We start from the raw sequence: 13,248 nt of genomic DNA, 5'->3' as shown, positions 1-13,248 counted from the left end.
CAACAGAGACCAACACTGAGTCTCTGATATGCCCTATTCCTAGAGAAGATCAAGTAGCTACTTTGTGGCAAGTCAGATACAATGGGCCTCTTCCTCTTGAAAAGGCCAGCAGTTCTCCCTTATAGGGATAGATACCTATTCTGCGTGTGGATTTAACTTTCTTGCTCTCAGGGCCTCTGCCAGCAGAATGCCAGATTGAGGCACAGATTGCTACACAACATAGCATCTGACCCAGGGGACCCACTGTACAGTGAAGGGATTGCAGAAGTGGATCCATGACCATGGGATCTGTTGGTCTTGTCATATACTATCCCATCCAGAAACAGCCAGCTAATAGCATACTGATAATGACCTTCTAAAGACATAGCTGAAGCACTAGCTAAGAAGCAACACTCTGAGAGAATAGGGTGTCATTCTTCAGGATGCAGTGTCAAGAGACCTCTATTGGTGCTGTTTCCCCAGTAGGCAGCATACATGGGTCCAGGAACCAACATGAGAAAACAGGAGTGGCTCCATTTACTGTCACTCCCAATGACCTGGGTGATTTTGTACTTCCCATCCCAGCAACCTGGGCTCCACATCATTGAAGGTCCTGGGTTTCCTACAGGGGTGCACTTTGCCAGAGGACACAGCAAGGGTCCCACTGAACTATAAATTATGGCTGCTACCAGAGCACTTTGGGACCTTGTGCCCAGGGACCAATAGGTGAGAAGAGGAATCACCATATTGGCAGTGGTAACTAACCCTGATCAACAGGAGGAAGTAGGGCTGCTTGTACATAATGGGAGCAAAGAGAAATATCCAAGTGGTCCACTTGGATGCCTTCTGGTGCTCCGTTGCCTCTCTCTAACTGTGGACAGACATGCAACAATACCACACCAGGATGAAAAGGTTATTATGCCCACTACCAACACCACCCCTAAAATGAAGGCTTGTGTCACATCACCAGGTAAGCCACCAAGACTTCTGAGGTGCTAGCTGAGGGTAAAGGAAATTCAGAATGGAGGAAAAAGAGGATGAGTACCACTTGCAGCCCTGAGATCACCAGCAATGATGGACATTAGTTTATCTCACTAACCTCCCTCTTCTGAGTTTTTCCCTCTGAAAAAGAGATCCATGGAAACTATAGAGTAGCTGTTCATCAAATTTGTGTAGAGAAATAAATCTATGAGGCACAAGGGATGGAATATGATGGTCATGAAAATTTGCCTCTCACATGTCCAATTGTGGGGACTGTAATTGGCCAGCTGCTGTGCTCTGAAATCCATCGCTGGGTTCACTCTGAGGCCACACTCCCCAAGGGTTCTTCCAGCCAGTGACTGAGCACGGCAAGAGATGCTAAAGCAGGCCCATTCCTGTGAGGCTTTAATCCTAATAAGTTTCTTCCACAGCGAATCCTGTCTGGAGATTGCTTCTCACAGAACCCAGAATAACCCACCAGGAGGCAAATGGTGGATTAGATAAACCCAGACAGTCCAGTTCTTCTAACTACAGTGCTATCCCCAAGGCAGGAAGTACATAGGAGGTGCTCAGAAAAGAACTGCTGAATTATAAATGAATAAATCTAAAAATGGCATGTTGAAAAGGGGTTAATTTTCCTAGGAAGACTTCAAAAATATTGAGACTTTTGAGCTGAGCATGAAAGGAGAAGAGAAAAAAAATTTAGGAAGAAAGTGTTAGAACTTCATGGGTCAATGTCACATCTACATGATCTTGAAATTTTGGATATGGCAAAGGGCAGGAGGTGCTTGAGGAAAGAGACCACTGATGCAGTCCTGCACTAGAGCAATAGTTGCCAAGGACTGGCAGGGACCAGTGCTGCCTTAGTTGTTAGGAAAGCATATTCCTGGATTCCATAATCAGAAACATTTGAAAATTGCTCCAGGTGATTCAGCTGCACAGTCAAGTTTGGGAAAGCATTCCTGTATTTTGGAAGCTGCCATAGTCCTCAAATGGGGAAGATGGTAAGAAGTCAGGGGAGGAAAGTGCTCTGCCCCATCACTTCTTTTCACCTTGCTTGCCCAAACAATGAGAAGAACAATTAGAGGGCTTCAGGGAAGTCACTTCAGCCACTCAGCGGTGGGAGGAGAAGCTTGGCCAGCTCAGTAAGCCTTCATTGATTGCCCTCTATGTGCCCAGCATCATGCTGAGCACTGAGGGTACTTGTCAGGTGGTTAAAGACTCTATTAGCTCTTGCTTGGCGATTAAACCACACCCCGGCTGATACCTCTCCAACAGCTTCCCAATGCACTTAGATTTAAGTAGACTTAAACCTAGTGCAGTTGTTTTCTGTTTATCCTACGTGTTCTTTGTTACTTTATTCCTACCTTTTTGCCTTCTTTTGGATTAGTCAAATGCTTTACACTTACACATTCTTGTAGTATTCTTTTAGTGTTTATCCTAGACTCCAGGGCCTAGCAGTTACAATCTGCATCCTTCTTTATATGCTATGGGAGTCATATATTTCACTGTTACATATGTTAAAAATCTCTCATTATCGTTGTTTAAAACAATATTAATTGTCCACATACTTACCCTTTCAGTGCTCTTTATTCCTTCCTGCAGTCCTATGCTTCCATCTGGGATCATTTTCCTTCAGCCTAGAGTAGTGCAGACCATCTAGCAATGAATTACCTCACTCTCTCAGCTTTAGTTGGTCTGCAAATGCCTTTTTTAACTATTTTATTTATTTAAATTTATTTATTTGTTTATTTATCTTTGGCTGCATTGGGTCTTCGTTGCTGCACGCGGGCTTTCTCTAGTTGTGGTGAGCGGGGGCTACTCTTCGCCGCAGTGTGCAGGCTTCTCATGGCAGTGCCTTCTCTTGTCACAGAGCACAGGCTCTAGGCGTGCGGGCTTCAGTAGTTGTGGCATGCGGGCTCAGTAGTTGTGGCTCGCGGGCTCTAGAGCACAGGCTCAGTAGTTGTGGCACACAGGCTTAGTTGCTCCGCGGCATGTGGGATCTTCCCAGACCAGAGCTTGAACCCATGCCCCTGCACTGGCAGGCAGATTCTTAACCACTGCGCCACCAGAGAAGTCCCTGCAAATGTCTTTAATTCACCTTTTTTGAATGGATCTAATTACATTTTTTAAAACTTATTGAAGGGCTTCCCTGGTGGCGCAATGGTTGAGAGTCCGCCTGCCGATGCAGGGGACACGGGTTCGTGCCCCGGTCCGGGAAGATCCCACATGCCGCGGAGTGGCTGGGCCCGTGAGCCATGGCCGCTGAGCCTGCGCATCCGGAGCCTGTGCTCCGCAACGGGAGAGGCCACAACAGTGAGAGGCCCGCGTACCGCAAAAAAAAAACAAAAAAAAAACCAAAAACTTATTGAGATCAAATTCATGTAACATAAACTCCACTATTTTAACAATTTTAAGTGCACAGTTCAGTGGTTTTTAGTATAATCACAATGTTTTGATTGTGATTATCTAATTCATCACCATTATCTGATTCCAGAATATTTCCATCATTCCCAAAGAAATCCCATACTTCTCAGTTCTCCCCTCCTCCCATCTCCTGGAAACCATTAATCTACTTCTGTCTCTATGGATTTGCCTTTTCTGGATATTTCATATGAATGTAATCCTACAACTGGTGGCTTTTTGTCTCTGGTTTCTTTCACTTAGTATTATGTTTTCAAGGTTCATCCATGTTGTAGCGTGTATCAGTACTTCATTGCTTTTTTTTTCTTTTTTGGCCGTGCCACGCAGCATGTGGGATCTTAGTTCCCCAACCAGGGATGGAACCTGTGCCCCCTGCAGTGGAAGCACAGAGTCTTTAACCACTGGACCACCAGGGAATTCCCTAGTACTTCATTTTTTTTTTTTTCCTAGTACTTCATTTTTGAAGTACAATTTCCCTGGGTGTAGAATTCTAGGTTAGCAACATTTTTTTTTCTTTTGGTATTTAAATTATGTCATTCTACTGTTTTCTGGCTTTCATAGTTTCTTAATGAAAAATCAGATATGCCTGTTATTGGTCCTTTGAAGATAATGCATCTTTGTCTGCTTTTAAGATTTTCTCTTTCTCTCTTTGATTGTCACCAGTTTTACAATGACATGCCAAGGCTGTCTATGAACAAGGACGTGGGCTCTCACTGGACACTGAATCTGCCAGCACCTTGATCTTGGCCTTCCCAGCCTCTAGAACTATGAGAAATAAATTTCCATTGTTTATAAGCTATCCCATCTATGGTATTCTGTTTTGGGTTTTTTTTTTTTATTTAATTTTTTTTTTTGGCCGTACCACCTGGCTTGCGGGATCTTAGTTCCCCAACCAGGGATTGAACCCGTGCCCCCTGCAGTGGAAGCATGGAGTCCTAACCACTGGACCGCCAGGGAATTCCCTATAGTATTCTGTTAAAGCAACCCACACAGACTAAGATATCCAGACTGCTGTTTATGTTATCTAATGAATTTTAGTTCAGTTCTAGAATGTCCATTTGATTATTTGTATAGAATCCAATTTTCCGTTGAAATTCTCTATTTTCACCTATTTTATCTATCTTTTATTTTCTATAGCAAACTAGTCACAGTTATTTTAAAGTCCCCATCTGATGAGTCCAATATCGGAATCATATGGAGTTTTTGCTGACTTTTTGTTTTTGGTTATTTAGTTTAGCTTAGTTCAGCTTTGTTTTGTTTTTAGCATGCCTCATAATGTTTGATTCAAAGCTGGACCATGCAGATTAAAAATTATAGAAGCTCTGGATGGTATTAATCTTTCTCCAAAAAGGTTAATTTTTCTTCTTATAGACAGAGTACTGGAGGGTCACCTTGACCCCATTGAGGCATGTTTTAAGCTTTATTAGGGTTGGCCCATTGTAGTTTTGTCTTTTCTTCTAGGGCAAGGTCCTTACCTCTGGGGTGTTGTCCTTCCTCCTGCAATATGGCCTTTGTTCCTAGGGTGTAACACTTCTGAGGCCTCAGTTAAAAGCCAGGGGTGTTTACCAAGGCCTCTACACCTCAGCAGGGTCCAAGCTCCAAGCTGAAATCTCTCTCAATTTATTGCTCTCTCAGCTATTGTTTTCTTCAGGATTTGTTGGAGTCTGACTCTGTGCATGCACAGCTTAGGAGTCAGTCAGCCACTTGAGAGAAATTTGTTCACAGATTTTTGGCTTTTTCTCTGTGGTTTCCTTCTCTCCAGTATTTTGACCCTTAAGTCCCAGCCACTTAGAGGATTCTGAACTCCTACCTGTATATTTTCAGCCCAATAAGATTACTGCTTTCTGCAAGGGCTCAATTCTTCTGGGCCATAATTTGGACAGTCCCCTCAGAAAAAAATCTGGGCTGGAGCTTCCCTGTGTACTTCTCTTTTCTCAAAGATTGTAGCCCCCCATTTCCTCACTGTATTAGTTACTTTCTAACCCCTCAAAAGATATTTTATATATTTTATCTAGTTTTTATGGTTTTATTTCAGCGTAAATACAAATTTGTATTTGTACTCGTATTTGGGATCAGAATCCTCCCCAATTTCATGTATATATAGGGCCTGCAGGGCCTTACATGATCTGGCCCTTGATGGGTTCTCTGACTCCTTCTTCTAGTCCCCTCCTTCCTCATTTCAATGCAGCCACATAGGCCTTCATTCTGAATGCTTATTCCCTTGTCTTGAACTTGCACTTGTCATTAACCTTTACTTTTGGAACTCTTTTGTTATGGTCTAAATGTTTTTGTCCCCCCTAAATTCATATGTTAAAATCCTAATGCCCACTGTGATGGTATTAGGAGATGGGGCCTTTGGAGGTGCTTAGATCATGAGAGTAGAACCCTCATGAATGAGATTAGTGTTCTTATAAAAGAGATCCCACAAAGCTCCCAGCTCCTTCCACCCTGTGAGGACACAATTAGAAGCTGGCTGTCTGCAACACGTAAGAGGACCTTTGCCAGAACCTGACCATGCTACCACCCTGATCTTGAACTTCTAGCCTCCAGAACTGTGAGAAATAAGTTTCTGTTGTTTATAAGCCACCCAGTGTGTGCTATTTTGTTATAGAAGTCTGAACAGACTAAGTATCTTTAGATCTGCCCCTCCGTTTTTTTTTTTTTTACAAATTTATGCCAATTCACTCTTAACTCAATGATCACTAGCTGCCTTTATATAAAATCTCCTCCCCACCCCAGTCATCCCATTTATCTTTTCTTTATTTATTTTAAAAAATATTTATTTATTTATTTGGCTGTGCCAGGTCTTAGTTGTGGCATGTGGGATCTTCGTTGCAGCATGTGAGATATTTAGTTGCAGCATGCAAACTCTTAGTTGTGGCATGTGGGATCTAGTTCCCTAACCAGGGATCGAACCCGGGCCCTCTGCATTGGAAGTGCAGAGTCTTAGCCACTGGACCACCAGCGAAGTCCCTGTCTTTTATTTTCTTCATAGTACTTATACTATCTGAAATTATCTTGCTCTTTATTCACTGTCTTATTGTTTATCTCTCATATAAGCCAGTTCTTGAGCAATGCGTGACATATTAAAAAAAAATGCTCAACACATATCTATTGGATGAGTTACAGAAGTGAGGATCAAGAAACAAAGGGTACAGTAAAGGGTAAAATGAATTCCTAGTTTGTGATAGAGACAGTCTGTTTTTATTGAAAAGTCACTGAGTCCAGGCGACCCAGGTCAGGTCAACCCTCTTCTCACTGGCTTGTGGGTTTGTGCTTTCTGTAAAGTCTGACTTCCCTGACACAGCCTGAGCTGGCCAGGTTCCCAGATTTCTCTCAGTTTCTTGCTTGTTGGTCACTGTGATTTCAAGATAGGCACATATACTTGTCCCTATCTCCAGAGGCAGTCTGTGGCCGGGTCTAGGGTTTCCTCACTGCAGGCTGTGAGATGGGTAACTGCTGGCTTCTCTTAGAGGATTGTCAATTTCTGGCCTTAAACTGGCTTAAAAAATAAACTCCCACTTGTTGTCTGCACACATGGAGACATCATTGAAAATTAATGACCCTTATCCAGTGGTTAGGACTCTGTGCTTTCATTGCCGAGGGCCTGGGTTCAATCCCTAGTCGGAGAAATAAGATCACACAAACTACATGGCATGGCCAAAAAAAATTAATTAATTAAACAATTAAAAAAATTAATGACCCTAAGTGACTTTTCAAGAACTTCAGGTCTGAGATTTACCTATGCCACATATCTGTTAAGGAACATGTACATTTATCTGTTCTACCCTGGGCTGTCTTGGTCAATGCTCAAGGTTGGCAGCAGCCTTAGCACCACATTATGGCAGTAGCAGGAGTGAGTTTTGGTAGAGATGTCAACATGTCCTCATTCCTAGAGATAGAGGCCTGTGTCAGCCACAGTGGGCAGTTTGTACCCCTAAAATATTCTCAGTCTCAGGGGTTCCTTATGAGGCTCATGAGCCCCCACCCGACCTCTCAGGTTCTAGTTATGTCTGGTCTTCACTGCCCATTTGTGGGTCAGGACAGCAGAAGCTGCATTTTTGAACACGGATGACCAGTGGGGATCACATGTCCCAAGCTGCCCTCACTCCCCAACATGGTATACTGGCAGAGTGGGATAAAAGTGCACTACGCCAAGTGAGAGGCCAGGGGTTCTGGTCCCAGGCTGGCAAAGTTCATCCTGGGCAGGACATTTAACCCTGCTGTGCAGAACTGTTACCATCTCTGCCATTCTTCAGGTGAGTGAGAACCCAACTCAGGCCTGATGCATGGCTCAGATGACACAATAGATGCGAAGATGCTTTAGGAAGATAACATCTCTCCTATGGAAAAGGAGGGGTCACTGGTGTTAAGTGAAACAACCATCCCTGACTATAGAGCTTGCTGAAGATGCTGCATGCAGGTCAGCAAGACAGTTATGAGGCACAGACTTAACCTGAGGCCTCAAAGACATGTTTTGTTATTTTCTTTCCCTCCTTGAAACATGAGTTTAAATTCTGGCTTAAAATATGGCTCACATGCAAAGGGCTTCCCAGTTTATTCATAATACTGGCTATAACTTTTTGAATTCCCTATTGTGGGCCAGGCACTTTATTATTTCTAATCTTCACAATTATACATTAGAGCTCCTCCTTTTCTTTCTCAGACGAGAAAAATGAGGGTCAGAGAAGTTAAAGGACTTGTCTAGTCTGCCGAAGAGCAAGGATTATAACAGGCTCTTTTCTTATTCTGGAACCAGTGCTCCTAACCCTGATTCAATGCTGCCTCCTTTTCTGGGTAAGAGAGGCTTTGGGGGCCGGTGGAAGGAAGCAAGGAGAAATGCAAGAAGAGGTTCTTAGATGCCGGAATACACCTGATCGTGTAAAGTTCACCTCTACACATAAAGTTTTTTTTTCAAGTCATTGAACGGATGACATACTCTACCGGCCATCTTGGTTGTGGCAATCCCAATCCTTTTTTTATTTTTCTGTGATGACAACCAAGGGAATTAGGCAAATCTGCCCTACCCAGATATCTTAAAGAGCACCAGGAACGCCCCCGGCAAAGAGCGCAGCTTTCCCGCCCGCCGAGGTCCGGGGCGTGGGCCATTCGGAGCTCGGCCACTCCCGGGCTTTGCTCCCAGCTGGCGGGTCTGCGCCGGCAGGAGAAGGGATCGGATGGACCCCGCCGGGCCCCGCCCGACTCCCCGCCCCCTCATTTAAATACGCCGCGCCGGCGGGTGCGTCGAGCTCGCCGCTGACTCAAGATGGCGGCGTGTGGACGTGTACGGAGGATGTTCCGCTTGTCGGCGGCGCTGCAGCTACTGCTGCTCGCGGCGGCCGGGGCCGACAAACTCCAGGGCCAGGGAGGCCACAGCCCAGGCCAGGGCCCGGGGGCCAACCTTCTGCCCCTCGGAGGGCAACCTGGAGGCGGCGCTCTAGGGGGTCAGCTCCAGCTGCCTCAGTCATCTCAGTTCCAGCAGCAGCAGCAGCAGCAGCAGCAGCAGCAACAACCGCCTCAGCAGCCGCAGCCGCCTTTCCCGGCGGGTGGGTCTCCGGCCCGGCGGGGCGGATCAGGGCCTGGCGGGGCTGGCGGGGGCTGGAAGCTGGCGGAGGAAGAGTCCTGCAGGGAGGACGTCACCCGTGTGTGTCCCAAGCATACCTGGAGCAACAACCTGGCGGTGCTGGAGTGCTTGCAGGACGTGAGGGAGGTGAGGAGGCAGGACGGGGCCGGGAGGTCCAGGCCTGCTACGGGCCCGAGGGTGTCGCCGGCCTTGGAAGCCGCTGACGACGGTCTGCTGCTTCTCTCGCTTCCTCTGAGCTGCGCTCGCTCCTTCCCTCTCTGCCCCTCGCTCCCCGGCGCATTCCAAGAAGGGGACCCCACCCCCACCTTTCATTACCTCTGGGTGCGGGGGTCTGGGACGCAGACCCCAGCTCCCGGCTGCAGTCGGCGAAGGCCCAGAGCGTGTTTATATTTGTTCCGGCCTTTTGTGTGATGCTCTAAGCGCGGTGGCTCCTTTAGGATTTTGCCATCCGTTTCGACTTGGATAATTTGTAGCAACCCTTTTAAACATGAAAAATGGTTGGCGTACTTCAGCTGTTAAAGAATGCCCAGCTGTTTATTGGCAGTAGATAATGTTTGTTTAGGTAACTGGTTCTATTCTGATATGTATTGTAGACAGCAACCGAATTTACTGTCTTTACCCTATTATTTTGTAATTCAAAAATTCCTATTATTCACCAGCTGCTGAAAGTCATATATGCTTTTTTTTTTCCTTCTTCTTCTTCTTCATTTCTTTTGGTCAATTTGTAATGAATCTCAAGTGTAAGCTGTTACTCCAAGTGATTTAGAGTCCCAGAGCTTGAAAAGTTGGGGCAGTATTTGAAGATGGATTGTGGGGTCTTTGCCTTTCTGACGTCTGAATATGATTTTAACAGTACCTTTTAATGCAGTCTAGGTTTGATGTTGTTTGATGTGATTCAGTTAAGTAACAGAGAATTTCTTCTCTGGATTTAATGCTGCAGACGTAAGTGCGTTTTTGACAGTTTCCAAAGTTTGGGAGCAAATCTGGTAGGGATACTTTTTTTGTAAGGTTTAGGTGTATAGAATTAGGCCCAAAGGTTGACAGGTAGAATGAAGCCACCGCTGGATACAATTTTATTTGGGAAGTTGTTAAGAGAATTTTCTAAGGTGTTCATGGTCATAGGAAAACCACTGGCTTGTTGAAAAATGCTAGTCTTGGCAGTTTTTTTCGCCCTCATCCCCCTGTGATATTTGCTCTGGTATTCCACGCAGAGTAATTCACAGGAGGAAAAGATATACATGCTCAGGAGACAGCGAGAAGGGAAATTTCTAGAGCCACCAGAAATGTGGGGCCTTAGATGACTTATCTACAATTTGAAAACTAGGAAGATAATCCCTTGTTATTCTTTATTCTGCAACTACTCCTCTAGTCGATAACAGCTATGATTCTTAATTCTGTCAAGCTTCCTGAAATTTTCTATTTGGCCTTCGAGGATATATAATAGATGCTGTTCTCTCAAACTAGGATCCTAATATTGAAGACCAAACATTTGCTTAAGCAGTTTGTGGTAGAAACAGGATGTTATTAGGGAAAGTGGCAAAAAGTGGCCCATTCAAGGAATACATGTCTCCTTACGTGCATTAGGGACATTTGGAAACAGTCACTCACAGGAGCAGTCTTCCTTTGTCATGCATGTAGAAGTGTGTAGCAGCATATATAATCTGTAAATAACTTAGCTTTGACCACTTTTGGAGTCTTTTTAATTTGGTAGGTACTATCTTTCTTGCATTAGTTAGTGTAAAGATCCTGGCCTGAAAATGTAGTCCCTGCTCCACCTTTGACTGTAAGATTCTCAGCAAGGGTATTCTTTTGGTAACTACATTTTTCTTCCTTTATAGGGACTTAAACTCTTTGAAGGTAGTTACTAGGTCCTGTATTTCCTTTGTAACTTTTCAGAGTACCTAATTCAGTGCTGAGACTCAGTGAATAGTGTTGACGGATTGAAGGTGAGTAAGCTAATGGAGCCCGTTTTATGCTCTAGAGAAAGAAAAGATGTCGTGTAAATTGGAAGAGGCGGTTTGGGGGGGGGGCAGGGGTTTCCAAATTTCCAATTTAATTAATTTTCCTCCAATTTTATATACATAAAAATTGAAAGAATAGTATCATGAACAGCTGTGTATATTCTTTAGGAGGTGGAGCTATTTTTAAACTACTTTTTTTCCTTTAAAGACAGCAAAAAGAAATTTTATTCCACTTAGAGAATTAGTTAAATCTCAATTATGTGTTTGAAAGAGCATAACGATTAAAAAAGTAAACTAGCTAGGCACATTTGAAGTGAAAGTGTGGAATATGTTTTGTATGTGTTTTTTGGTAAGTAGGACAGTTTGATAGGAAAGTAGACATTTGTGCTTCTTTATCCCTTTGGATACATATTTGGGGAAGATTGTTCTCTGTGTTCTTGCTATTAGAATTATGAAAAGACAAAGCATGTGAATATTTAAATGGTAGTATAGTAAACCACATTTTTATTTTGAAACAATGTGGGTAGGTTAAGTCTTAAGTTCAGATATTTTAAGGTTCTCTTTAGTGTTCAAAGTTATGTACTAATTCACTTAGAGAATCTATTTGAAGGTATTTATACTTACCTTTAAATAATTTCAGCGGATACTTTCCGTTTGTCTAATGCATCATATGCCACCAAATTAAAATTTTATGTGTGAACTATATTAAAACTGCACATAGACTAAGATTAGTTCACAGCTTTTTCTCCTTTTGGCCACTATTTTAAGGTTATATGTTGTGGGGGATTCTTTTTTTAACCCTGTCAGCTGAGTCATACTTTTTAAAAGGTGAAGTATACCCAGCGGGTCCCCTGTTACATAGTGGGTATATTAGCAATAATGATGGATAGTAGTCCTGTTTACGTGTGTGTGTATGTATATGTAGTTAGTAGTAGTTCTAGTCATAAGAATATATAACTAGAAGGTATAAGGGTAAAAAGGAAAAATGCATCCTGGGCTGTTCTACCGGGTGGAGGCGAAGTAATACCAAAAGTATTACTGTCTAGTATTTGATAAAGAGACAAGACATGCTTTATGTTGAGAGTAATTTTAAAATAGTTTATATATTTTTGGCTGAAATGACCAACAGTATCTTTTTCTTTTTTTTTAAAAAATAGATTTATTTATTTATTTTTGGCTGTGTTGGGTGTTCGTTGCTTTCTCTAGTTGCGGCGAGCGGGGGCTACTCTTCGTTGCGGTGCACGGACATCCCATCGTGGTGGCTTATGTTGTTGCAGAGCACGGGCTTTAGGCGCGCGGTCTTCAGTAGTTGTGGCGCACATGCTCAGTAGTTGTGGCGCATGGGCTTAGTTGCTCCGCGGCATGTGGGATCTTCCTGGACCAGGGCTCAAACCTGTGTCCCCTGCATTGGCAGGCAGATTCTTAACCACTGTGCCACCAGGGAAGTCCCGACCAATAGTATCTTGTGTTTAGAAGTTGCAGATGGAGATGTTGGTTCTTTAGAAGTTTATTAGTGATGTGCATAGTTTTTCTTAGGTTGTTTTTTTTTGTTTGATTTAAAAAAAGAAACAAAAAACTTTCTAATATGGAAAATTTCAAACATAAACACAAATAGAATGGTATGATGACTCCCCACATACGCATCACACAGCTTCAGCTATCCTCACTTTTTTTTTTTAATCACAGGGGTTGGGAGAATGGATATTTTAAAGCAAGTTCCAAACACTGTCATTTCTGTTATAAACACTTCAATGTGAGTCTCTGATAAGGGCTTAAAAAAAAAAACCAGAATCTAATTGTTATTTTTTAGTATTTGAAAGCATTGTGAGTATTTTTTCTGAATTTCTTGGTACCTTGTCTTGATATATCAGTTTCAGGTTATAAATTTGTGACCACTATCTCTAAACTATGCGCAGAGTGAATGCTTTGTAAATATTTATTTAAGATGGACTATTTTACATATTGAACAGGAGTTAATATTTCAACATTACAAACTGTAAACTTACTTTCAAACTCATAGGTGAACATTTTCTTATTCTATTCTTAGCCTTTCTCTTAACTGTACGTATCCTAAGATAGTATGCCATAATGTCTGTATTATCTCATTTATCCTGTGAGGTGAATAGTGTTATTATCTTAGTTGAGAAACAGGCTCAGAGAGATGAAGTAATTTGTCCAGTGTTATATCCTAAGTTGTAGGGGTGGTATTCAGCAAGTTCTCTTTGACTTCAAAGATTGTATTCTTTCTAATCTGCCATGGATGGTTGCAGCTATGGAAATTAGTATGTGGCTGTTGAGAACGCCAGGGGTTCATAAGTG

At 43.1% G+C, this 13,248-nt stretch overlaps 1 protein-coding gene and 1 pseudogene across 5 annotated transcripts in view; both read left to right on the top strand.

Moving 5' to 3' along the window:
* Positions 1-8,429: 8,429 nt before the first annotated feature.
* The window catches only part of GLG1 (golgi glycoprotein 1), a 148,144-nt gene continuing 143,325 nt past the window's right edge, over positions 8,430-13,248 (top strand). For 2 of the 4 annotated variants that reach the window (XM_089902424.1, XM_022583202.3), the window contains exon 1: positions 8,632-9,094. In XM_089902424.1, coding sequence (XP_089758550.1) covers positions 8,651-9,094 — 444 coding nt within the window. In that variant the 5' untranslated portion in view covers positions 8,632-8,650. Of the gene's footprint in view, positions 9,095-13,248 lie in introns of all 4 variants that reach the window. The other 2 variants (XM_089902425.1, XM_089902423.1) reach the window with 2 other exon arrangements.
* The window catches only part of LOC149744698 (STING ER exit protein pseudogene), a 75,415-nt pseudogene continuing 71,158 nt past the window's right edge, over positions 8,992-13,248 (top strand). Inside the window, exon 1 of the transcript XR_016390884.1 lies at positions 8,992-9,094. The product of XR_016390884.1 is annotated as an STING ER exit protein pseudogene (transcript). The remainder of the gene's footprint in view (positions 9,095-13,248) is intronic.

The sequence above is a fragment of the Delphinapterus leucas genome, chromosome 20 (genome assembly GCF_059928025.1).
Source record: "Delphinapterus leucas isolate spDelLeu-1000000601 "Yukka" chromosome 20, BTC_Dleu_Yukka2, whole genome shotgun sequence".
Lineage (NCBI taxonomy): Eukaryota > Metazoa > Chordata > Mammalia > Artiodactyla > Monodontidae > Delphinapterus > Delphinapterus leucas.
The sequence above is the reverse complement of the archived record's forward strand: the minus strand, read 5'-3'. Positions and strand labels throughout refer to the sequence as shown.